General features: G+C 44.0%; 2 protein-coding genes across 2 annotated transcripts in view; one reads left to right on the top strand and one right to left on the bottom strand.

Moving 5' to 3' along the window:
- ITSN1 (intersectin 1) overlaps window positions 1-13,314 on the top strand; it is a 137,851-nt gene extending 124,537 nt beyond the window's left edge. Inside the window, exons 30-40 of the mRNA XM_050915310.1 lie at window positions 1,527-1,648; window positions 2,541-2,647; window positions 4,060-4,243; window positions 4,698-4,796; window positions 5,652-5,819; window positions 7,453-7,665; window positions 8,203-8,324; window positions 10,511-10,593; window positions 10,693-10,776; window positions 11,209-11,382; window positions 12,325-13,314. Coding sequence (XP_050771267.1) covers window positions 1,527-1,648; window positions 2,541-2,647; window positions 4,060-4,243; window positions 4,698-4,796; window positions 5,652-5,819; window positions 7,453-7,665; window positions 8,203-8,324; window positions 10,511-10,593; window positions 10,693-10,776; window positions 11,209-11,382; window positions 12,325-12,473 — 1,505 coding nt within the window. The 3' untranslated portion in view covers window positions 12,474-13,314. The remainder of the gene's footprint in view (window positions 1-1,526; window positions 1,649-2,540; window positions 2,648-4,059; window positions 4,244-4,697; window positions 4,797-5,651; window positions 5,820-7,452; window positions 7,666-8,202; window positions 8,325-10,510; window positions 10,594-10,692; window positions 10,777-11,208; window positions 11,383-12,324) is intronic.
- A 9,425-nt stretch (window positions 13,315-22,739) lies between these two features.
- ATP5PO (ATP synthase peripheral stalk subunit OSCP) lies at window positions 22,740-26,178 on the bottom strand. The gene is made up of 7 exons (XM_050915320.1): window positions 26,121-26,178; window positions 25,878-25,928; window positions 25,662-25,772; window positions 25,147-25,276; window positions 24,918-25,030; window positions 23,232-23,318; window positions 22,740-22,919 (listed from the first exon to the last, which is right to left on the bottom strand). The coding sequence occupies exons 1-7, from the start codon at window positions 26,148-26,150 to the stop codon at window positions 22,806-22,808; spliced, it is 636 nt and encodes a 211-aa protein (XP_050771277.1). The 5' UTR covers window positions 26,151-26,178; the 3' UTR covers window positions 22,740-22,805.
- Between the last annotated feature and the right edge of the window lie 640 nt (window positions 26,179-26,818).

Raw genomic sequence — 26,818 nt, 5'->3', positions numbered from 1 at the left:
CTCCTGAGTCACATTCAGGAAGCTAAAAATGCAGTAAATACTATCTAAGTATTAACTTTATATGCAAAGAACTGAAAGAGTTGTCCGGGGTGTGATGTGATTAGGAGCAGTAGTGGTTCACTTTGTGAAAGCATATGCGAACATCTGATCTAAAAACATCCCTGTCAGATCTCAGTAGGTTGGTGTCATTGTTGATGCTGGTGAACAACGTAAAAAAAAGCCTTGACCATTTTGAACCCCATGAAGTGAAAATCCCCTTGAATATTTTTCAGTCAGAACTTTTTCCATAAGGAAAGTTTGTTTCAATGGGGAATATACTGAATTTGCCCATACTTTGCTGAGGGTTGGAGGAAAGAATTAAACTGAATAATTTTGATTGTATAGAAGTAGTTGTAAATAGTGCATTTTTAAAGCAAAATGTTTTCAACCTGTTTGAAATCACCTTTGCTTTTTGAAATACATTTTATTTTATGCAGCAAAGTAGTAAAAATAGTTTAAAAGTGAAACTGGAAGAAAACATTCTGCTTTCCAGTCTCGGAAGAATTTAATTAAGCTCAGCTGAAAAATACTGGCTTACAGAAAAAATTGTAATTAAATGTTCTGTTCTAATTCAGAATAGAAAATAAAATTTGAGGTTCTAGAATTTATACAAAAATTCTAGCATCTACACAGGATAAACACAAGGGAGGTGGTTTGCAAAAATTAAAGGACAAAACTGATGGAAGATGAGTTCTTAGTTACAAAGTTTTCCCATGCTTTTAAAGATAAAGGAGAACAATAATCAACCCCTTTGGCTTGGCCTATAGATTAGTGAAATCTGTGGAGCAATCTCCACTGACCTTCATGTGTTCTGGCTCAAGTCCTTCAAATATTTAAAAGCAATTTTTAATAGAAGTGTGAAGAAGTAAATAGGCTCTGCAGTACCTTCTTGATTAGGATGCCTACTTTGACTAGAAGGATAAAGGTGAACCTTGAATTTAGAATATCAATAAGCTGAGGGCTTATATATAATTCCAAAGTGCCCATTGGAGCATTAAGGTCACTATAGCACTCTTTCCTAATTCTGTTCCCTTTTAGGATATCTCTACATTTTCTTTTGTAGTAATACCAGATGAAGTCTTTGCCCCCTTTTTTATTAACAGCCATCCATTTGGGGATTTGTTTTACAGTGTGGCTCCGGTTGAATGACACAACTAAAGGGGACAGTGAACTTCAGAGTGAGGTTGGACGTGGGCACATAGTGGTGAGGGGAACTTTTAAGCTTTGCCACCAGAGAAAAGTTAGCACTTAGAAATGGCCTTGATTTAAAAAAAAAAAAAAAAAAAAAAGAAAAGGTGTTAAATACAATGTTTTGAGTCACTAAGAGATGAAGCATTGTTAGCGTTGTGCCATTACATGTGAATAATGATTAAGTGAACTGAACAGGCAGTAGTTACTGTTCATTAAGCGTTACTTGAACTGCTACAGATCTGAATCAATTTGCAAATGACTGTAAGTAAAATCTAGGATCCTTTTGTGTTTTCCAGGGTGTGCAGACTTGCATCTTCTGGATATGTTGACGCCTACCGAAAGAAAAAGGCAGGGATACATCCACGAGCTCATTGTCACGGAAGAGAACTATGTAAACGATCTGCAGTTGGTCACAGAGGTAAGATGGCACAGCAGCTTTAGGAGCAGGTTTTAATCACTCATCTTTTTAAAGTAAATCAATAATTTCGCTATGCAAACTCGTATCACTGCCATGTTTGACTTCCTAGGGATGATCTGTATTAAATTTTCATATATATATCTATATAGATGTATAGGTATATATGAATGTGTGTATGAGTGTGGGTGCAACTAATATTAAGCCCTTGTGTTACCATCACCAAAACACTGATGATTAAAGTATCATTCTAGTAAACCCTTTTTAGTCCTGATTTTGAATGTTTATTTCTCATATATAAGTTCTTAAAGCTTGAAGCGCATTTTCCATATTCATAGTGGCACTCAGTTGTCACTTACTGTGATTTTCTTTAAATGTTACAAGGTGCATCTGTTATGTGGGAAAAAAGGGAATTAATACAGGCAACTGACTTAGACAACTCTTTTGACAAAGAAAGCAAGCCCCTTTTTGAAAAAGAGGTCAACATATACAAACCTGAGACACTATGAGATAAATCAGAACTTCCATAAAAAAGTCCAAAGTAAAATGTATTTTCAGTTGTATTATCTAAGTAATCCTGGGATATTTTGCAGGAGACCTCTGACTAAAATTCCCAAGCTTCAAACAGATTATCCAGGTCATAATTAACCCCACCAACACAAATCTAGAGTATTCTCTTTTAAAGCCATATGCCACTCACAAACATATTATCAGGGAACACTATGGATCTCTAGGGCACAGTGCATGTTTGAAGTCTGTTCCACTGAGTGTCAAGTGCTACTCTGATGTAAAGTTTTCTCACCTCCAGACTAAGGAAATGAGTGTCATCAGTCTTAGTCACTTTGATTATACTTACCATATACTTTCTAAATTGCTTAATTTTCTGAATCTGTAGATCTTTCAGAAACCACTAATGGAATCTGAGCTGCTAACAGAAAAAGAAGTTGCTATGATTTTTGTTAATTGGAAGGAGCTGATTATGTGCAATATAAAACTACTGAAGTAAGTTTCCCCCCCCCCCCCCTCATACTTAGCAATAACAAAATCATGGGCCTCTCCCCCCGCTTCCCCTTTTAGCTGCATGAAAATATTTGCCACTTATGCAAGTAGTAACCAAAGGGGCCATGCGTTTTTCCTTGTTGGAAAAAGCAAAATATTAACAATGTTTGCTATGACTTATTGTTGTTGTTGAGAAAAATCCAGCAGTTCTTTGCTGAGTAAGTATTTGCACTTACTTTGCTCTTGGTGTACATGTGCTCCGGAAGGCAAGATCAACCTCTCCTGAAAAGTAGTGCCTGCCAAGGCTACCCACAGTCCGGTCGTAGACTTTTACTTCCTCTGTTGCAGCCCATACCCAGTTCCAGTCCTATTATGCATGAATGCAAAACAAAGCACAACAACCTCTGCCTCCCTTATTCTGGGTTAGCTGATGCATTGCTTTAGTTATTGTAGGCTTATAGCACCTGAAGGAGCTGTTTTGTGAGAAGCGGTGCCAACAAAGCCTGGTTTCCTATGGATTTGTGTCCTGTGTACCCTGCACCCTTCCTTCCAAAGTCTCCAACTACTGCAACCCCAACTCTCTACCATGAAACTCCACATAGTGCAAGTACCCTTATTTCTCCCTTCATTCTCTGTGGCCTCTGATGGATCCAGTTCCTTCCTACTTGCATCCTTCTCACCCATCCCTACTGCTTCAGCAAGACGCAGTAAATGCTGTGGCTGGTTGGGAGGCATGTACACGCAGGTTGCTCATCTGGTCATTGCCGGAGGAACTGAGTGAGGATTGAGTTAAACCTGCATCTTCATAAGCAGGAGGATGAATAAAGTTCCTTTTTTCTAAAGGAACTTTTTTCTAAAAAAGTTCCTTTTTTCTAAAGCTGCTAATTTTCGTTGAACTTAGAGTGATTTTATAACTTTGAGATACCTCCTTTTTTGTAAAATGTATTTGAAAATGGCCCACAAGTTGAAAAGTTATGGCAGTGATAGGACAAATGCAGGCAGCTCAGTGACAATAAACCTCCATTCCTTAGGAAACCAGGCTAAACACTAGAAGTAGCTTTGAGCTTAAGGTAGTGGTAAGGTTTTTATCCCTCATTCACAAGCATATCTGTTACTCTCTTTCTAAACTAATAGAAAAGGAAATGACATTCCTTTTTATATTGTATCTGATCTGGCATTGCATTAAGTTAATGTCAAGTAACAGTTTGGTTACCACAAGAGGGAAAAATGTTGGCTGAGGGTGCAATCTTGATTATTGTATTCTTACAATATGCAATAAATCTTGTGGCTGATCTATTTATTATTCAGGGGGCTCTGTTTCAATAGTGAATAAGAATCAAACCATTTATTTCATAAATGAGGCATCATTCTTTAGTGGTCTACTTATAAAACACACATGACCTTTTCATGTTTAGGGCTTTGCGTGTGCGTAAGAAGATGTCTGGAGAGAAGATGCCAGTGAAAATGATTGGTGACATACTGACAGCTCAGCTGCCACACATGCAGCCTTACATTCGGTTCTGTAGCTGCCAGCTCAATGGGGCAGCGCTCATCCAGCAGAAGACAGATGAAGTCCCTGAGTTCAAGGAGTTTGTTAAAGTAAGAGAAGAAGCAATCACCGTGAATTTTGTACACTGTAAATTTAGCTCATCATTTTGCTAATTTGCAAAACGGAGTCTCAAATAGTGCTCTATGTTGGGCTAGAATGAAGAGTCTTCAGACTTAAGCACTCATTGAAGGAATACATTTTTTCATTGAAGGAATACATTTTTTCAAGCTACTATAGAGCCATAAAATACTTTCTTTAATAATGGTTTTGCTGTAAAATGCTGGGACAGTAAGAGGAGGCCCTTCTCTTGTACAGGCAAGGCAGGTGAAGAATATGTTGTAAAAAATACAAGAAATTCTACTGCACTGACATTGTGATCTAAGAACAGATTTAGCTGAGGCATGGTGTTCATTTGTTGCCTTACCTTTTCCTTTCTTGGAGGAGCTCATTTTGCAGGGTTTTAAACAAACTGACTAACAACATTTTACCTCTCTAATGTTTCAGAGGTTAGCAATGGATCCTCGCTGTAAAGGAATGCCACTATCAAGTTTTCTACTAAAGCCTATGCAACGGGTAACAAGATACCCACTAATAATTAAAAATGTACGTTCTTTTGCAAAGACGATGTTTTTGATGCTGCTTTGCTTATAGCTTAATTACAGGGTAGTTTCCCTGTTTGCCACTGTTAGATATCAGCTTTGTCACTGTTAGATATCTGATGTGCTAGGGAACGTGGGGTATCCTTTTATATTTGATCGCACTAGAGAGAATGCGGTAACTCATTTGGCTTCAGTGAAATGACTCGGTATTTCCATTAGAAACAGAGGTGAAACTTGCACACAAAGAACCAGAAGGCAGTAAATGCTGAATGAAAACTTTAAAATTCCGATAACAGGAGCAACAGGTCAATCTTATGCTCATCTTTGCCTTTTTCCACAGTGTCATTCCCTCCCCATAGTCTGGTAAATGACATTCAGTGTGCAAGCCTGAATGCCAAATTGTTGCAAGTTACCTTACCGCGCAGCTTACGTTGCTGGATAACTTACAACCCTTTCCTAACTTCCATTTGTTGCCTAACGCTTACCATCCTGAATAACGCTATTGAACTTGGCCCAAGACTTTCGCAGGAAAGAATTATAAATTGGATGTTGGCATTTAAGAGATTGCTTAAACAGTCATGGATATATTTCTGTATATGGCTGGAATTTGCACACTTATGTCAGAAGAGTGAGCAGTGTACTGATGCAAAGGCTCTGCAGGCAAGCATTCATTTCAGCTGTTCACACACTGTGAGTTTGTCTCCTATTTTTCATGTTTGTCAAGGAGGAAAAGAGATTTGGAACATACTGGCTGGCTCTGATGAAAATAAAGAAATAAACCAGAAGTATAGGGCTGACAATATGAACACATTTTCACTGCAGGTAACAGAAAAGGCTAATGTATTTTATTTATCTGTAGATAATAGAAAACACTCCTGAAAACCACCCTGACCACAGTCACTTGAAGCATGCTCTTGAGAAAGCAGAAGAATTATGTTCTCAAGTAAATGAAGGCGTGCGGGAGAAGGAAAATTCAGATAGGCTGGAGTGGATCCAGGCTCACGTTCAGTGTGAAGGCCTGTCAGAGGTAAACAAAGTGCTATCTAGAGTAACGCAAATGTGGGCGCACTTCTTCACTGGTCGGGAAGAAACCATGGCTCACTTATGGCACTGCATCAGGGGACAAACAGTGTAATTAATCAAGTCATATAATCTTCAATCCTTTGTTTGCATCTTTCTTTGGCTCCCTTTCACTCCTGCATGTGATCTTTTTTGCTGCTCGTGTTATTGCCTTCTATATGATAAATGCTGCTTTTGTTGCCTGGCTCTGGACTAGTACCAGGTTCAATGCTGCAATTTTCAACGACAACTTTCCGGTTTCATAGCGCTTTATAATACAGTGGTTACTGTACTGCTGTATCTCATCCTGAAGCTATACCTGACCATCCTTGAGTGCTTTAAAACTCATCACAGAAAATATTTTTTGTGATAAAACTTTGTATACATTTTGAAAACTCAAGAATACTGATCAAGTCTCTCTCAAGACTTTACAGAGAGAGAATCACTGCCTCCCATTATATATTATTTTTTTAAGGTAACATGCTAAGTTTCTCTACTGAAACTATAATGAAAATATTGTGTCGGTATGTCCTGCAAAAGGATGGAGGATATTTTGGTGGCCTCCCTAATATTGGTGACAATAATAGAGGCAGACTCAAAGTATGCATTGAGTTTTCAGTTCTAGAAGATAAAAAAGTAATAAGCACTGGTTGGTTTATAAACTGGAAAAAATTGCATTTCATCTTATGAAATCTAACTGTTTCAGGGGAAAGACATGTATGACAATGTCAGAAGGGTCAAAGACACATTCAACTGTCTTACAGCTACCGCCTGAAGGAAGATGGCTGCTTTTATCTTCTGTACATGATGTCTGGCCCTAGAACACCAAAAATATTACCTGAAAGACCAGCTGGCTGCTTGCTGACAGAGTAACACCAGTAGCAGCAGCCTTGAGTCTGTGGCAAGGAGCAATCCAGCCTTCCCCCGGTTTTCTGAGATGTTTCTAATCTGTAAAAGGAGCCACTCCAGATCTAGCTGCCTGGCCAAATAGGACAGCAAGAACCGTACCATCACCTAGTGAAAATAAACCTGAAAATGGCAAGCCTCTACTCATCTGGTAACAACCTCCAGATGAGTCTTAAATTCTGCCAGTTCCAGCCAGTGGTCAGCAGCTGTCCTCTAACTCCAGGTATCATGGGTACACAAAGACAGGCTATCTGGAATTCCTTTGGTATGTTTTAATGGGTGAAATTCAAACACAATTCAGAAATCCAGGCCTTGTTAAGAAAGCTCAGCGTCTGGAGAGGCCATTTGCATCGCTACTGCTAATCCAGGACAAGTCATCATCAGCTCAGTTCCGCTCACAGAGATGCATGCGCGTGGCAGAGAAACTCGAAAGGAGGCGCAAATGCTTTTGGCTTCTCTTTGACTGTCCAGGCCATGCCCTGTGCAACTGGTGGGCTGCCTTAAAGTTAATTTTCATGTAGCCTTTCTATGACTTGCACTGCTTATCATGCGCAAGGCAGAGACATTGCTCGTCATCCCTGTGACACAAATTGAAACCAATGTCAGGACTCAAAACTATATTTGATCTCTTTCAGGGGAACCTCGATTGTTTTACTTTATACAGTGCGTTGTTGTTCTTCTTCTACTTTTCGCAGCAACTCGTATTTAATTCTGTTACAAACTGCTTGGGACCACGCAAGTTTCTGCACAGTGGGAAACTCTATAAAGCCAAGAGTAACAAGGAACTGTATGGCTTTCTGTTCAACGATTTCCTCCTCCTGACTCAGATCATAAAACCTCTTGGCTCTTCTGGCACAGACAAGGTCTTCAGCCCCAAGTCTAATCTGCAATACAAAATGTACAAAACTGTAAGTACCACTCTTAAATGGCGACTAAGATGGTTATACGCTAACAGTACGTATAGCAGGCAGCAGCTCCCATACTGGGGGCGTGGGCAATAGCTTTTATATAGAAGAGGTTTGAAAGCTTTGGCATATGCTGGGGATTCCAGGGACTGATGGTGAGAAAGCTGGTTGTTTGCTTTAGCGAGATAAGAAAAGATGCTTTTGAAGTTTAGCTAAAACAACCTCTTCAACAAGAGGTCATGTGTATCAGGGAGTAATGGGGAGAGTAGCATTTGCTGCTCTTTGTGGGAAGGGAGAGATTGCTATGCTTCATGAGGCTGCTTGCTTACTTCAGGAGAAGTGTTCCCAGACTCTGGAGGCACCTAAATCTTTGATAATACGAAAATTTTAAAAAATGACATATCTGAAGAAAGATGGGAGGCAGGCAGAAGGGGAAAGCTACTGCAGGCACAAGATGAATCTGTTGTAAATTGCTCCATGTTGAATGCATCTGTTTGGATATTGTGTGGTAGAACTCTAGCTTTGCCTAATGTTTTACAGCCCATTTTTCTAAATGAGGTACTAGTAAAATTACCCACTGACCCTTCTGGAGATGAGCCCATCTTCCATATCTCCCACATTGATAGAGTCTATACACTCCGGGCTGAAAGCATTAATGAAAGGTAAGTACCTGCATAGGCCATGTTAGTACTGAATTTGAAAAGTCTGGTGCAAATGTATATGATGTGCACATGCATAGCAGTCTCCAAGCAGTTTATTTTACAAGACTGGAGAATTCCTTCTGCTTGAAAATACAGTGATACTCAATATATGAAAAGGAGGGAGAAATAATGATGTTTCCTGAATTCTGATAAGACCAACAGTGAAATGGCTAGGAGGGCTGATATATAGGCCATATTTCACAACATTTTATGTTAGCATAAGGAAGCCAAAAGGTGCAATCCTATCTTCTTCTGTTAACATCTGTTTGTTTGTGCCAGTGCAAGCATTTGTATGGCTGTATGTTGAATGAAATTGAGGAACAGGTCAGAATTAGAACTTGAAGCAAAAACCTACCAAACTAAACCCAGTTAGTTTTAATCTGGTTCAGTTCAGACTGAAACAGTCAAAGGAACGGCAACCTCGAAACCTCAGCTGGTGATTTTTATCTCTGGCAAGCTTACGGAGACAGGATTACACTGACTTATACTGAAAAGGTTTCTCTACACAAATGTAAAGTCTTGAAAGATAACTTTTGTTAAAAAATGAAAGCTGAAAGTGCATAGTATAGACATTGTGTTATGCCAGCTTGCAAATGTATGGCCCCTAAAAATTCTGATGTGTAAAAATGTATAAAACATCTTTGCTCCCTGCCTGCCTGACAGTGTTATTCATTATTCTTTATACACATAGTTTTTCTTGCAAAAGATCGTACTTTTATGGATCCCATTTTTCCTTTGGGATGCTGTCTGTCCCTTTATGCCACAGAATGAACGAGCATCGTGGTTAGACCCTTGGTGATAAAAATTGACACAGCCTTTTCAACTTAGGATCTGTTGCACAAATCAGACCATAGCAATAATCATCTGTTCTGTGTCAGAGCACTCACAGCAGTAGTCAGAAACATCTTAACTGCACCGCGTTCATCCTACCTAGCTCGAGGAACTTCAGCGAGATGCTTAGGCACCCTACGCTGAACCATCAGTGGAAGGAGCCAGATCTTCACATGCTGAACGCCCTCTGGAGGTGCCTGCCTCGCTCCAGTCACTATAGAGAGAACCCACGGGAACTGCTATCCAAATTTGGGCGCTCTAGTCAAATGCCTTTACGTATATGGGACATAGCTTTTGACTTTCTTTTATGCCAGAATTGCTTACTAAATAAATGCAGCATTTTAGGTTAGATACCTGCAGGTTTTCATCATTCACTTGCTTTTAACTAAGAGCAACAGAAATAAAACATTAGCATCAATGAGTGATTAATTTGCCCATTTAATCTTAAAAGACCTTTATGATCAAAGGCTTGGTATACTTCTGAAGCTGCCGTTTACCATTTAGGGCTGAGCTGAAAGACAGAATTGTCCTTAAGTGTTTTGTTTTCTTGAACAGCTCTCTGTGCAGAATACAGGTGATTGTTCAGACCCAAATCCAGGCCAGTGTAAGTAGCTGCAATGCCCTGTAGAGCAGCAGCTCTTCATTTTGGGATCAGAAATGGATCCACAACTTCTAGATTCTCTCATTTTGCCTTGACTCAGGTCTCAGGCTGCCTTGTACGTCACAGCAATTCTTCTAAACCCTTGAGGTCCCTTGGTACCCCTTCTTCCACACTTTTTCTCTGTCAGTCTTTCCACTCAGTCTCTTAAGTATGAAATGATTTCCCAGAGGGGCCCGTAGGGAACCATGATCATTCATCATCTGTGTACTCCCTGACTTATGCTTCATGTGTCCCAAGGCCCAGAAGGATTTTGGTACGAAACCTCAGGGGTCAGGAAAAGTGGCCACCTCTGCAACATAGCTGTCTCGTATCTACTGGCTACAAGAAGTTAGTTTATTACAATGCAGCAAAAGGCTTGGTGAAAGCAAACCTGTTATCTATACCTTTTGGTTTCTCACCAAGTCCCTCCTGCTTGTGATTCTCTTGAGCTTCCTTTTTGTGGTGGGGTCTGCTAGCTTGGGATGGTTAAATTTCTGCAGGTGCTATAAATTCCAGTAAGATCTCTTCCAGGCAGACAGCCTCAGTGTTAGCAGAGCCTGTGATGGTGCCAGAGCCTTGGTTGGGAAGGAGGGACAGCTTTACTTTTGTCTGCTGTGCTCCAGGGAGCAAAAATGGAAATGGTATTTTGCAACTTTTTTTCCCTTTCCTTCTGAAGGACTGCCTGGGTTCAGAAGATCAAAGCTGCTTCAGAACTTTACATAGAGACTGAAAAGAAGAAGAGAGAAAAGGCCTACTTAGGTACACCATGGGATGCAGGGGTCTCATCTTTTGTGGAAAAGTCCATGGGCAGGAAAATACGTTAATGACTTTTGTCTCCCCTCTTCTGTTTCACCACAGTTCGCTCGCAAAGAGCAACAGGCATTGGGAGGTTGATGGTGAATATTGTTGAAGGCATTGAACTAAAACCTTGCAGGTCCCACGGTAAGTGCCTTGGGTTTTTCATAATATGCTCTATGAAGGAGACATTCCTATTTGTCAGACCAACTTTGAAGGAGGTTCTGTCCAAAACATGGTTTTGTTTAATGAAGCAGTTTTAATTAACTTAAAATATGCAGAAGTGATTTTGTGCAGTTCAGTAGTAGTCATGCAGTTGTCCTGCATTAAGCATTTGTTTCAGACAAACTTAGTTTCCACCACATAAGCCATATAATAAGAGATCATAAGCCACAAAGTCCTGAAATGAAGAGTGGAAGGTGCTCAGCGCCTTGCAGAACTGTGTCTCTGTTCATTATAATGGCAGCGAGGCCACAGTCTTTCCCCTGTCCATTGGCTGTAGGAGTAAAAGGATATTTAGGAGGAAGATCACACACCTAAACTGCAATTACTCTTTTCTGTTTGTTTCCGTCTTCCCAGGAAAGAGTAACCCGTACTGCGAGGTGACGATGGGCTCTCAGTGCCACATTACCAAGACGATACAGGACACCCTCAACCCGAAGTGGAACTCCAACTGCCAGTTCTTTATTAAAGACCTCGAGCAGGACGTGCTCTGCATTACGGTGTTCGAGAGGGACCAGTTCTCCCCCGATGGTACGTAGGGGGCTGCCGCCCTTCCAAGGGTATTTTCAAATCTCCCGTTTTGAAGAGATGCATGCCTGCTGAGGTAAATCATAGAATCAGAGAATGGTTTGGGTTGGAAGGGACCTTTAAAGATCACCTAGTTCCAACCCCAATATTGAACTCCTTTGCATATTGGGAGCCTACTCGCCCTCACTCCCCAGTGGAGTCATGCTGGTATCAGCACAAAAAGAATCAAGCTGTCTCTGGTTTTTGGGGGGTTTCCTTTCTTGTGCAACTTGACAAAGTGTGGTTTGCAATTCTGCTAAGTCTTTAAAAAACGCTGGATGCTGTTTGCAAATGGATAGATTAATGCAGGAGGAAGAGAAATGTCTTCAAGTTCCTGTAAAATGCAATAACAGTGGCAGAAATGAACCCAGGATTTCTAACCCATTCTCATTTCATAACCTGGGATAAACATATGGAGCATTGAAGAGTGCATTTTGGACTCATAGTCTCTCAGGAAGTATTTGAATAGGACTGTCATTCATGTGGCCAGCGCCACTTGGCCCATTGACCTCGTCGCTAGTGTGATGCACTGCTTGGCTCTATCATCTCCAGAGGGCTTCACACTCAGTTTGAATTGTGCAGCGGCCTTTGGCCTTTTTTCTAACATATCATAAAATAAATAAGCTACTGAAGCGAGGCAGCTGTGAATTCATAGTGGATTTTTCCGATTATGGGACCATTTACTTTTAATGCTGCTGCTGTCTAATATGGTCTGGCTAAAATCCTCTTCTATGCAGATTGGCAGCCTTTGGCCTTCTTCAACTGCAGAAATATAGTTGGACTGAAGACTTGTTTTCTCCTTTTGTTGTATGTAGATGGAAGCTTAGTTCCTTCTGCAAATTAGCATTTTATTGCAACGTAAACCAGTTGTGTCATTTCTGAGCATGCTGTCTTTTTGCATTTCAGACTTTTTGGGCAGAACAGAGATCCGTGTGGCAGACATTAAGAAGGATCAGGGTTCAAAGGGACCAGTTACAAAGTGTCTCCTCCTGCATGAAGTCCCAACAGGAGAGATAGTCGTCCGACTAGACCTGCAGTTGTTCGATGAGCCTTAGAAGGAAAGGGACCAATGTTTTATTTCAGCCTGAGTTCACCGCAATAGGTGTCTGCAGAAGCTGTCACAAAATCCTTACTGGTGTGGTATGAAACTACTGCTTGCCCTTCACACATAAGAGGGTTATCAAAGCAAACAGGAGCATCTTTGTGCCTTGATAATTCTCACTGAAAAATGAATCCCAATTTAGTGAGGAGATCTCCCTCGATTTCTCTATGTGGAACTTGACGTTAGTTTCCTGGGTTTATGAAATAACCTAGTTGTTCGTTGTGCTCCAGTCTGAAAGGCTGGCAAACCACATAGGTTGCTGTGCTTGCTCCGGTTACCCTACTCTTTAATTTACATGAAGAAGGCAATGTTTTGGAGGTATGTTTTGGAGGCTTTCTGCAGGGTTTTCCCCCCTAAGGAGTTCTGTGCCTATTGCTCAGCAAAGTGGTGTGTAAATGTAATGTGAATGGAAGGAGCAGTTACACAGTAAGAAGATCTTTGAAGATCTTCATGATGGTACTGAAAAGACTTAGAAAATAAATAGTCTATATCTATAAACAGAGAAGATTCTATTAACATACCACTTCATGACTCACGTTGCCCCTGAAAATAAATTATGTACAGGCCTTCTGCACAGAGATGAATTGCACTCCAGAAGAGTCCACCCACTCGGTACCTTTGGAAGTTGCTGCTTCCTATAGGACTGTAAATGTTCGAACAGTAAGCGAAGGATTAAACATAGAGCCCTGCTGTATGTTGTGCTGTACCACTTCGATACTCCTTTACTACTGCTGCTTGATTGTATGACCGCAGATGGAGGATCTATCACCTGCAGCAGGGAAGAAAAAAAACCCCACGGCTCTAGCTCAGGAAGCTAATTTCTACCCCGCAGAGTCTAGTTTGCAAAACAATCAGTGGTGACCAGTTATTAAATCGTACCGTGCCTAACTGCGTTTGACATCGTGTTACTGAATTCAGGGCAGCAGCATACTGTAGCTCACAAAGGTGTTTGTGGCAAGCCGGGGTGATCACAGGTTCGGTGGCAGCGATACTGGATGCGAGCAGAGACAGAGTGCTTGTGATGGTGCAGAGTGGGTAACCCCAAAGTAAAAGCCTTGTCATCTGGGGGAATGCCAGGGCTTATATACCCATTTAACTCTATGAATACACATGTATAGGCCCACATCCAGCAAACTTTCCCTGTTTGGCAAAGCACCCGGCTTTAAGCGTGCACTTACGTCTTGTTTCCCTTAAGCACATGCGTAAGTGCTTTGCTGAGTCTGGACTCGAGAGAGAATAGACCCCTAAGAGTAAAATTCCTCTTTGTTCCACTTGGATTCATTTTATTCATGACCTATCATGCATACACTGGTATTTTTGTAAGGACTTTATTTCCGAATGGGAGGTGTCAGCCTGTTTCATTAGCATGTGAACGTTCTTGTGGAGCCTGTTGTGAGGTTTTGGTGTTCCTTGCATGTCCTTTCAGTACTGGTTTCCACCTTTCCTGTATAGGCGGTGTTCTCTAGCACTACAAGTCTTATTGGTTTCCATTAGGAAATTAGGATATATTCATAACGGATAGCTAGATACAGTATGGTAATAAGTGTAAACTGTGCTGGGAAGTGTCTGTGTATTATAATTTCCTAAAAGACCACTGTAATGTTTCAAGCAATGGGAAAAAAAAAAATGTATGTTGGAGGGACAACAAAGTTTACATTTCATACTTTTCAGAATCGCTTTATTATTTATTTATTGAAGATAGTGTAGAATTTTGTATCAGAAATGACAGACATACGTATGTATTTTTTGAAACAAAACAGAGATACACACTTTAGTTAGAAACTTTCAACTGACCACATTTTAGAGGGAGTGTAACTTCCTAGGCATGCATTTGTTTACCACTAACTGGCTGAAAACACGATTAAGAGAACTTTAAGTTTCTATTTTTCAATGTTGTTAAGAAAATTGTTTCAATTAAAATATGTAAATAGTACTAAACCCATGCTTTCCTAATTCCATATCAATACATTTTATTAAATATAATGTATATGAAAATACACATTGTTGTGGTAGGATAAAAAAAGTGATAAAATCTATTAATGGAGTAACATTAAATGTCATTGTCTAACCTTTTATCGCTGTCCTAATTTTACTCACTAGCTGTAAATATGGTGAACATTCATTTCAGTGTTTAAAAAGTAGCATCACTTTTTTATGGTATCATTTCACCAGCATGAATTACAGTAACAACTAAATAGACAAACAGGACAAAAAAGACCGTGGGTGTAACGCAGAAATCCTGGCCAGGTTTTCGAAGGGAGCCTCAAGGAGCTGCACCTTCCTCTGAGACTCAACTGGTGTTGGAAGCAGGGGACCCTTAGCTGCAGGGGCTCCTCTCAGACCACGACCCTTGTCGTGGGCATGTACGATTGCACCATTTTGGGGAATTGTAACAGAACTGAGCACCTTCCCAATCACCATCGCTTGTGATTTCCCACTTACCCTCGATGCCCAGCAATGTTTAACTCCCATTAATGTCAATAGGAGTTACGCAAACATGATGATGATGAAAGGCTGGGGTTTGGCTCACAGATATCTAATGAATCCCTCATAATCAGTCTAATCCTAAAGAGGAAGCTTGCGCTAATCCCTGTGCATCGAGGACAGAATGTATATATACCCCTAGAGCCAGCCGACTGTGCATTGGGATGTCACTATTTTCTCGCTTGCTCGCCCTCAGTGCTCTGTAGCATATTGGCACTGTTGGCTTCCCAGTTGGAACTGCTTTTCACCAGGGTTAGCCAAAGGTTCTTGGAGACCCATTGACTCCTGCCTGGTTTTCCCTGTTCAGGAATGCTACAGTCTTGCACATCGCTTTGCATTACCTCCGTGGCTGCGCGGGCTACAGGTTTCTGCTTTTCTACCCACTGTAGCTGCATAGACCTCCTGCTCATCCAGGACTTCATGCTGTAAAAAAGCTCAGGCCTTTTACTGGAAAAAGAGACTCGTTAGCTGTTGTTCTACTAGTGCTTTCATAGAGAAAACTGCAAGCTCTCGTAGGCTTGTTTAAATACCACCTGTGTTCTGAAGCGTTTGGGGAAGGGAGAGGCACACAGCAATACCTGGGAAGTTAGGTATCTCTTCGTGTATTTAGAAAGTCAGCTGGCATTACCACAATGTATGGAGGTCAAGCCATCCTCTTACGAGTGCCACATGCTGGCTGTCAGGCCAAACTCTGCTAGTCTGTGCTACCAGTATTGAATACCTGTATTTATGTAGACGCTATTTTTCAGGCGCTGGTTATTGATCTCTGAATATCTTCGTAAAATAGCACACCTTAGCTCACAGGTCCCTTTCCAGCCCCATCAAGATGTGTGTAAACTTTTCCTAGTGTTAGGCAAAACAACCACAACAACAAAATCAAAGCCCAGATAATACTTGATCACATTTTGGATTGAAAGAGCGGATTCATGCAGATAAGCATCCCCACTAAAACACAGAGGTGGTAAACCTGTATATTGTGCAGTTCTGGGACTGGCTGTCTGCATTTGCCTTGGTAAAATTAATTCACGTAGAGTGGCTGAGTACAAGGCCTCTCCATTACTCGTCCTTAAAATGAAGCACTAGTGAGATGATTGAACTGGTCCATGGGCCACTGGGACTGGCCCTCAAGATGGGGTTTCATGTCTACCTTTTAGCAGGCTCTACTTTTTTGGAGAAGACGTTTTGCTTAGAAGTAATTCTTCAGCATCAAAATCCTTGGCTGGCAATCAAGCCTTTCTAAAAATAATACTGTGATTTCTTAACGCATTCACTGCCTTCACTGAAATAGTGGTCTTGCTTTGGATAAACTGGGAGAAAAAAGTGCTAAGAGAAGAAAGAGCAAAATCTGCAGCTGTGAGAAAACGTGCAATGGAAAAAGCTGCACTGGTAGTTTGGTTTCCAAGCTGTAATTCTGGGAATTGCATTTTTCCCTTAGGTATATTAATTTTAACAAGGAGAATAGTGTTTCTCCCTAGTGCTTCCTTGGTTTTAAGTCTTGTAGTAGAACTGAGTTAATGGCTCAGAAACTGGAAGGGAACACTACCAGTTTTAGAAATTATTAAAATGACTTTTGAAAGATGCTGGTAGCTGGGAACGGGCAGAATGCCAACGTTGTTGTGGCTGCAGAGAGGACAGGATACCGAAGAGAAAGGAAAGGAATCTTTTTTTCTTTTCTTTTTTTTTTGGGGGGGGGTGTGTGTGTGTGGTTAGTTTAAAATCAGATCCACAGTCTCACAGCAGAACTTCAATTATCCAGGACCCCAAGCATCCATAATAAAACAACAGTGATTAATAACAAATCATGTGTTTGTCCTCAGCCTGGGAGAGCCACACTGGATTTAGTGCAGCTCTGTATTTATGCAGGAGTTTGCATGCACTTTTTTGTAGAAGTGGAGCGTTTAGGTGTTTGTAACAGCCGTTATACTCCTCTTTCCAGGAATTACCTTCTGAGATATACCTCTGAGGTGCTTAGGCACTGTGTTATTTCAAGATGCTTTCACAAGGACTTCACAGGCTTGTAAACATTCCTGTCAGGCTCTTTGCTTTCCTGGTGCCATCCAGGCAGCTCTCACGCCCATCCAGGAGGTACGCGGGTACGTGCCCCTTCCATACAGGGAATCGGCTGCACCAGCTGATTCTGCCTGCCAGTTTTCTGTCTCTCAGAGGACTTGTTCCCCCAGCCTATAGTCGTATGAGGTATTTGCCCGCAATGCCATTATACATCGGCAGAGTGGATGTTTGTCCTTTCACCCCTATCCCTCCCCATTTAGGACCTCTCCATCATTGCTCTGATTGCAGTAAGAATCAGCCTGGTCTTGTCGATCTGCCTCGAGAGCGTTTTCTCCCTGGGGACAGGAGTCAGCCCTTCAGAGATGCCTCTCAGGGAAACCACCTGAGCTCATTTGCCTCTCTGCTTGGTCAGATGTAGCTGGAAGTCATTATGTCCGGGGCAGGCTCAGCTCTCCCCCTTTCAGGGGTCCAGCCTGCCACCTGAGCACACATCCGTGCTGTCCTTCCCAGCAGTGCCAGGCTGTGAGCTCCCGCTGCCCATGCTGCGAGCCCGTAGCCTCCGGTTCATTGCCATTAGCATTGAGGCTCGTGTTTGAGATCACCCAGGTCCCCTCCCAGCCCATGATTTTCCCCACCTGCTGAGCCTGTTGGCTCCCTCCAAGCCAAACACCGGCTGCGTTGCATGAACGAACGCAGCGGGTGACTGGAAAACACATCTTGCCTCACCTCACTGCCTTGCTCTGTTGCGGTCCCACTATGTTTTTCTTCTGTGTACATCTTGTGAGTAAACTGGTGCTTCTGTCCTGTATTAAGTCCTTCGGAAAGCATCACTCTTTCCTTCCCTTTAACCCCAACTCCCAAAGCTCAGCTGTGTGAAACAGTGCTGTTTTAGGGACTCCTTTCCAGGCTTCTCCCTCACAGCTCATCTGGCAGCTGCCATCTCTGCCGCAGCCCTGCAGCCCCCAGCTCAACGAAGCACTTCAGCAGATGCTTAACTTTAATTCATGCCCCAGTTCAGTGCAAAGGCGTACGTAAAGCCAGCCGGGTGCCTACGTGCTTTGCTGGGGATGCATGGAGGAATTCAAAAGGCTTTGATAATGCAGAGCCTCCATTATAAAGTTGGTTCAAGCTCTGCAAGGATTGGAAGATTGCAATAGAGCATCAAACAAAAAGTCAAGATTAAGATAAAATACAGAAGTAGTTTATAGCCTGTGCTGGATCGGTTTTCTTCCGTATCTTCCCGAAAGTGGTTTTAGCCACTAAACTCACCAGAATTGTATTTACTGGGCAAATCATAATTCTTGTACTTACAGATTGCAACACATTTGGAAGCACTGTAAAATAAAAAAAACAGTAGGCTGACCTTGGCCTCAGAAATACCAAGTACCTTGCCAAGCATAGTGCTGGTAGAAAGCCAGTCTGTAAAGCCCTGTGAGGTTGCATGCAGCTGGTGAGTTGACTTGGGCACCTTGAAAGACAGAGCATGTCGCTGAGCTGACACTAAGCCAAATAACTGATAAAGTACAAAACTTTTTTCTAGATGCACTTAATTATTATATATTTTCTCAACATGAGTTTTTATGAGGGAACTTTTTAAATGTTCATTTTACAATTTTTTTACCCTTTAAAAAGAAATAAATCACTTTTTTGTTACACGTGAGTAGGGTTGGGGGGGAAACATTGTGGATAATGCAGTTTTTGTAATATTATTAAATACATTTTCAAAACTAAGATGTGACAAGTCCAGACTTCCACTGCAACAGCAGTGTCTAGTTTCATACTGCTCTGCTTGCCACTGTGATATTTCAGTTTATTCAAATCCAGCAGTCAAAACCCTTGAAACACAGAAAAGCTGGGAATCAGGTTAAATCACCTTAGCTTTGAGGGGTTTGCTCTGTACGTACATTCCACATGTATCCTGGTGTTTGTTTAGCCCCAACACTCTTGTCCTACATGCATATTGATGTATCTATAGTTAAATACATGCTTTTATATATATATGTGATTATTTGTATATATAATATAAAAACACAGCTATGTTGCCGTTGTCGAATACTGAGTAAATCTAACAGAAAAGCATTTATAGGCACCCAGTTTTGTTTGTTCATTTAAATATTTTAAAATGAGGACCATCCTTGGGAAATTATTTTTCTGTACATAGGAGGATATATTTAGGACCTAATTTAAAAGAATAAAGAATTACAGTAAGAATATGTTAAACTAGCCTAGTTGCTTGATATAGTTGTCAAAGGCTCTGCTGCGACCGTAGGTAAATTCCTTGTGCTGCTTGTAAAGCCACAGAAGTGTCACTAACCCTGGATTAAGCAGTCGGTTTTGGGATCTCAAAGTGTCGTGCAAGCAAAGGGAGCTGCTGCTTCCTTTGAGACCCCCTGTCAGACCCCCAGGCAGCAGCTTCTGCCCGCCGCGGTGAGTGCAGGTGAAAGAGGAGGGCTGGCATGCAGGGGAGTAGGGGAAAAAGGGAAGAAGTAGGGGCAGAGCTAAGAAGTAAGAGCTTGGTGAGCAGCAGGATCTCTGCCCCCCAGAAAAACATGGGTAGGTGTCCATCAGGTGATGGATTGGAAGGGAAATCCCTCCCAGCTGTGGTGGCTGCACCACCACGCTCACCCCGTCCATTCCACCTAGGTGAGGCCCATAGCAAGCTGCCGCCGCAGGTACATGCGCCCCCCGTGGCGAGACAACCCCCACCCCACGGGGAAAAGGCAAAGGCCCCCCCCGTGGGGCAGGTTTCCCCGGAAGGCTTTGGCTTTGTTAACAGCTTGTGCGGAATTACCCTATTCCAGTCCTCAAGTTGCTGAAAAGGAATTTAGATTCCGGCAGCCTTTGCAGACTGTGTCACGGGTACTTTCTACTTCGTGCTGGTAAATTGTTGAAAAAAAGGATAGCCATAGTATTTTTTCCAGTGTTAATACTTAGAATTGGGGAATCCCCCTCCCCACTAGTGGTGGCGTTACTTTTTAGCGCGCTTTTTGCTGCCAAACAAATGATATCAATTGGTTTCCTTTTTTTTTCCCCCTTGAAAAAGGAAGACTTGTACTGTGTGTAGTATTCATACAATCCTAAAAATTACAAAGGCATTACAAAATAAGATCTGGCCAAACAGGAGAAAGAGTTACTTTTCTTTTTTTCCAGAGAAAACTGAATTAATTTGTATTGTTTGTTTACATCACATCTAACTATTCTACAGTAAAATATTCGTACTGTGAAGTTGGCTTCTTTTGGTTTTTAAAGCAATCGTAATAGGTATAATGAGTAATTGTGAATCAGACACCACTGTTTCTCATAAGACAATTTCAGCTGTACTTCAGTTGCTGTGAACGCGTTGTTTCCTCAGCCACACTTGGTTAAATAATTCTATTTGCAGACAAGGTCCAGTTAAGCAAAAGTCCTTAAAACGCGTTCACCTGTTTGAGGAATTGTGCCACTTCCCAGACGGCAGTCGCCGAGGTGGAAACTGCCGATACGGTTTGAGGCTGTGCAATTTGTTTGACACATATGAGACTGTAGTTGTGCAAGTGAAATAATGCAAGAATAAATCCAGGTTTTTTCTAAAGTTTAACTGCGTACTGTTACATTCTTGAGAAGCGCTGAAGAAGAGTGATATGGTGTCAGGCACATTAAGTAAATCTTCAGATGAGTATTTTTGACAAAAGGACTACATAGATGTAAGCAAAGTGATAGACCCAGCAGCAGGGAAATAACTTACCGTTATTTATATAGCGTTTAATGTCTGACACACACCACTTTTCATCTCTGTAATGTGTTGTTTGCATTGTTTTCAGATCTCAAAATTGAGTTGACCAAATCTGTAGTAAGACAGTAAAAATAAATTATCAAAAAATAATAATTAACCCCCCCCCAAAAAAAACCCCACCCAAAGGCACTCGCTTAATAGGCCAGGTGCCATTACTTTGTGCGCATTACCACTTCACACAGGCCCTGCTCCACGGCCAGGCATGCCAGCGGCAACATTCATGCAGCTTGTCAGCGACCGCCTGTGGCTCTGCTGCCCGAGAATACAAGAAGTCCCACGCTGACCTCTCCCCTCATTTTTGTTAGTAATTACTGAATTTGGCCAGCTGCCCTGAGGGCAATACCCTCAGTATCCTATTAAGCAGTGGATCCCTTTGTCTAGCTCAGCACCCGCTGACACCCGCACCTCGAGGATGTATTTTTTCACAGCTGTTTCGAGGCTGGGTTGGCACAACAGGACAGCGCCGTAGCCAAAGCGCCGGTTTGTAAATCACAGTCACTGTAGCTGTAGGTGAGACAGGACGCGTCAGGAAGCTCGCCAGCTGTTTGGGGCTGTTAATCCAGCTGTGGGCAGAGGCCGGCATCTCCGCTGCACAGCACCGAGCTCTGGAAAGCTGCATTGCCTCAGGTACAGCTCGATGCACCTCACTGCTGCTACGGAGCGGCAGCAGGAGTGGACAGCAGGGCGCAGGAGGCCCCTTTGGGCCACCCGCTGCCCCACGGCCCGCTCAGCCTGCCTCTCTCCCATGGCCGCAGGCCTCCAGCAGCCCCTCTGCCCTGCCTCTGAGCCTCCTGGGGGTCCCAAGCGCCACCCACCCCCATCACTGACCCCCTCAAGCTCCAGCGCTCCCTCCCCTTCCCCAGCACAAGCCCACCCTGCTGCTCCCACCGCCTCCAGGAGGGCTGGCAAGAAGCTGAGCACAGCGTTTACTTCTCCTACATCCCCTCCAGGCAGGACGTATGGCCAGCAGCCCTCAGGTGGCCCTGGTGGGGGAATGTACTTCCAGTGTGAAGTACCAGAGAAAGCACAGGGCTAAATAGTCTCTCCCCTGCAGGCACTACTACTTTTTATTAAAAACATTCTTAAAAAAAAAAAAAAAAAAAAAAAAGCAGCTGGTTAACAGGTTTCAATAATGCAACTGAAAGGAGCTAGTGCTACCAGTTCAACACCCCACCCCTGCAACAATGGTATCCATCCAAAATTAAGTCAAACGTCAGTTCTTGACCAAGGACCAACAGGGAGAAACAGGCAGCTTACACTCCTTCACAAGCCTGTCGAAGATACCTAAACGGAAAACAGAGGCACAGCACTTCAAGACAGAAAACCGGACACTTACAAATCCTTGTCCAAACATTAACTGGGAAGCACATACAGCCGGCCACAACACTGCCTTAGCGCTCGCCACTCGTGAACTCCTGTCCTGCTGCAAACATTTCCGTACGCAGTTTTAAGTTACAAACACCTCAGCCTCTCACTAGTGAGCTTTCAGAGGGTAATTTTGGTTTAAGGCATGTACAAAACTCTCCCAACAATACAGACATGGAAGTAAACTGGGCCTGACAGAGCGCTGGCGGCTGAGAGTGCACTGATGACACAACTGTTCTAACAGCCACTGTCGTATTTCTGAAAGCATCTACCCGTCGCAGTTCCAGTGCTCACGCCTTCCACGCACGGAAACAGCGCGTGCGGCAGCAGGACTGTTGCTCCACCGTCCTGACAATATCCTGAGCGAAAGTTTTCTCTGGAGACTGACAGCACCTCAGCAGCACTGACCCCATTTATCAGCTCCTAGAGCATTTTTCTCCATTTCTGTCAGAGCAACGTTCACCTGCATTCAGGGTGAGCTAGATTTTCAAGCTGTGTCACGAAACGTTCAGTGAGAACTAAGCACAGCTTCACCATCTTTCTCCCTCCGTGCCGTGTTTCCTGAATCAAAATACTTCACACCGTCTATTCAAGAAGAAATAACTTTATTGTTTCCATCTGACAGGTTTCACTGTGAATGACTAGGACAGCTTGCTAGACCGTCTCTCTCATGATTTTGGTCAGTTTCTGGATCTTTGACTTTGTTGACATGTCCACGTACTTCTCCCCAATATTGACAATCATGCCACCAAGGATTGACGGATCAGTCTAAAAAAGAAACATTGAACAGAAGTTCTATTAGCAAAAATTTGTCAGCCTAGTATACAATTTTTACACTAGTAAAAAAAGAAAAAAGCTTTTAAAAGCCTTTTTTAAGATAACTTTGCAGTCACCGTATTCCAAAGTTAAGATCTTAGCAGCTAAAGCATCATCAGGTCTACAAGAAAGCACAGAACTATGTAATACAGCAACTGGATTCAGTAAAATGATTTTTTTTTTTTTTTTTTTAAAGACCAGAGAGATAGAAGCCCAGCTTAACATGAACTTGATGAAATTTATTTACAAATCAAAAATCCAGACCTTGGTCTCCAGCTTCAAGACCTCTCCCTTAGCCAAGAATCCACTCAGAACACTTTTTAGCTCAGTAAGGCTGGTATCATCCAAGGGCTGAAAAATATGAGCAGAAGACAAGGAAAATGAAGAACCTGAAAATATTCAAATGATATAACGAGAACCCAAATTTTCTATTTGGGTTCTTCTAAAGACAGACACTTCCACTAGGAAGGCAGATTAAGCAGCCTTCTTGAACAGGAATAACCAAAGGACAGCACAGAAACAGCACTCACTTTGTGCCATCCTAATTTCATGAAACATTGTGCTATTTGTGCACGTATTGCCAGCAAAAGTTTGATGCTGACATCTTCAGATGGCAAGCGTCAGGAATCCATACTTGCCAAAGCAAGCACTTGATGGAGAACCTTGAGATCTGCCTCACAGCAGCGTTCAGGCTGTACAAGGAAAGATTAACTTTGCTGCTTCTAACAACTACAATCTTCAGCTTGAGAAGAAACACGGTTTCATGTAAAGCACTGGGCAGTGGCTGAGGACACTGGCAGCGAGCTCCCAGCCCTGCTGCAGGCCTGCGGAATGCTCCTGGCTAAGTACGCCTCCCTCCACCACCACGGAAAAACTCTGCATCCCTGTGGGGGAGAGACTGTGAATTTGTCCTTGCTATCCCTACAAGTCACTCGGATACCACTGAGATAGAAACAAAAGGGACTTCACCAAAGAGTAGTGGCTTTGTGTTACTGGCAATTTAAGTGATTTCTGTTTAATAGCTAACAGTTTGAGAGCCAAAAGAAACTAACAATGACAACAAGGCAGCAGGAAAGTAATTTTATGTACAAAATATTTAGGAAACCTTGGGGAACGGTTTGCATAGGCTTGTGAGTCCACATGTCCCTGAAGGCTACCAACTGGACTGACAATCCGTGCTCATGGGCTACCGGGAGCCAGTTAATCTGAAGTGGATCAGTCTCTTTATTTAGTCCAGGTAGGCAGTTCACTGTAGCCCCACCCAAGGGCTATAGATTTACATTACATACCTAGCTGACCAGCTTCCTGCTCTAACAGACCGGGGCATGGATCCATTAACGAAGAAGTTACTGAAGTGCCAGAACCACCGTGCCTCCAGCCTGACGTTTGCAGCTCCTGGAGACACCATCTTCGCCCTCACCTTCCTGAGCACCAGCCAGACTTGTCTGTCTGCTACTTTTGACAAAGTCTTCCTACAGCTTCAGAGTGAGCCACTTGTCCAGATTACTGCAGGTGGTGAATTAGGTAGCTGCTCCCCGTGAAGCACCAAGCACCACAGGCATTCTCAGTCCTATCGGGTATCTGCCTTGCTCTAGCTAATAGCTCATCTGTTAGTTCTGACCTGATCTGTACGATCCTGATGACAGAAATAAGAACAGGGGCAGCTGTATCTGCAGACCAGGCTGACTTTTATCAACCACTGGGTTCACACACAGGAAGGAAAGATGTTACCTGTTAAGCTGAAATGGGAGGAACAGGTTTAATTTTTGACCAATAATTGTTGGATATCAAAAAACTATTTGCAGAAAGACTTTCATCTTGGTAGAGGCGAGATATTTCCTCACTACTCACATAGCAAGTACTTAAACTACAGAGAACAAAATTAAGCTAAAAGAAGTTTGCCTTTTATACCGCTACCTGTTAAGCTCAGTCTAGAGGTTCCTAACTCACCTGTGCAGTGGTGACTGCGCACAGCACTTCTCCTCGGTATGCGCTCATGATTTTCCCAAACGCAGAAACAATGTCTGGCGTGTAACGCAAGCGACCGTTTTCAGCAAGCAAATCTGGAAGAGCCAGATGCATTGAAAGGGTTTAAAGCACCCACCAGAAGCAGATTTGGTTAGCTAACAGTAATAACAAGTAGCCCTAGATGTTTTTCTGAAGTCAAATGCTTACTCACTCATCAGGTTGACAGTAATAGGGGACATCTTCTCTCTTGCTAAGGCATCATTCACAGCTTTTTGTTTAACTGCACTCTTGGTGTGAGGGTTCATAACAACACTGGATAGCTTGGGGTCCTTCAAGAGAGTCTAAGAGGATACACAAACAACGTGATAAAGGCCAGGAGTTTTCCAGGCATTACAAGGCCTAACTGGACTACCCAAAGCAGGCAACACAGTCATTTCTTGAGTAAGAATGAAGAGGTCTGAAGCTGATGGGAAGTGAAACGGCAGCTTCAGGTGTAGCTCATTTACAGTATGTTTTAGAGCTGATGCTCCGCCCGTATCGCTTCCGAGCAGCTTAACACTGGGGGTGCAGCGCAGACAGCACACATGCCAGGCCAGCTGTAAGTGGGAGTCTCACAGTTTGCAGGAGCTGAGTCCACCTCCCTCCTAACAAGAAGCAGCAGGCAAGCCCCACTGCTCCCAAACCCCCGTGCGAGCTCAGGCGAACGCAGGCCGTAGAATACCTTACCGACACTCGGCTCAGCTCCTTCTCTACCTGGTCCAGCTTCTTCTGCTTGGTGGCGGCAGAGTACAGCGCGGTGGCATAGCGCCCTTCCAGCCCGTACACCTGGATGGGGGGCTAGGGGCGAGAGAGCGGGCGGGCGCTGAGAGCGGCCCAGAGCCGGCAGCTGCCCGCCGCTCACCGGGCCGGCGGCCCCGCCGGTGACCCCCCTGCCCCCCTCACCTTGACCAGCTTGGAGACCGGCCTCGCCGCCGACGTGCTCAGCTGCCGCACCTGCGGGGCACATAACGGCCGGCGTCGGCACGCGCCTGAGAGACGGGGGCGCGCGCCGGCGGGGGGGGGAAGGTTCGAGACCCCGCGCGCGCGTGGGAGGTGGGTGAGGGCGCACGCGCGACACACTGTTTCCTTCCCTTCCCTTCCCTTCGCCCCCCAATACCCTGCGAGGGCCGCCCCCCCCAACTTCACCTTCAGGGAGATCCCCGCCACCGCCGCCATCTTCCCCGACCGCTGCTCGAGGTCACAGCTGAGCCCGGTCCCCGAGGTGAGGCAGTGCGCAGGCGCAGCGGCGGCAGCCACCGCCCCCAGCCCCGCTCTACCCGCCGTCCTTTTCTGCCGCGGGGCACACTGGGAAAGGTAGTTCTTCAGGGCGACCCTTTCCCGCCACGCCGCGCGCTGCCTGCTGGGGGTTGTAGTTCCCGAGCGCGGGCAGAGAGCACGGCCCGGGCCGTTCCTGCCCCCCCCCCCCCCCCCCCCCCCCCCCCCCCCCCCCCCCCCCCCCCGCACTGCCCCCGTGTCCCTCTCCCTAGCGCCCTCCGAGCAGCCTCGCCAGGCCCTGCTGGCAGCTGGGGTGACAGCCGAGCGCTAAGGCGCCCCAGCGGCCCGGCGAGCCCGAGGGGTGAGGCCGGGCCCCGCCGGCGGGCTGCGGTGCACCGGTCCTCCTCCCGTGGGAAACCGCTGCTTGGCCCGGGTGGGGCGGCCTGCGCTCGGCCCTCGGGTGAAGGAAACGGGAGCAGGGCCCCTGTGGTATCCCTGCCCTGCAGGGGCTGGAGCTCCAGTTGAAACGTCCCCCGTCGTTGCCTCTTCTCACACCCTGGTGCTGAAGGTGGCTTTCCTCAGGCAGAGTCTGGCAGTGCGGGGCTCTGGAGAGGACCGGAGTGACCAGG

Source organism: Gymnogyps californianus, chromosome 1 (assembly GCF_018139145.2).
Source record: "Gymnogyps californianus isolate 813 chromosome 1, ASM1813914v2, whole genome shotgun sequence".
NCBI classification, from domain to species: domain Eukaryota; kingdom Metazoa; phylum Chordata; class Aves; order Accipitriformes; family Cathartidae; genus Gymnogyps; species Gymnogyps californianus.
Note: the sequence above shows the minus strand (reverse complement) of the source record. Positions and strands in the feature narration are given on the sequence as shown.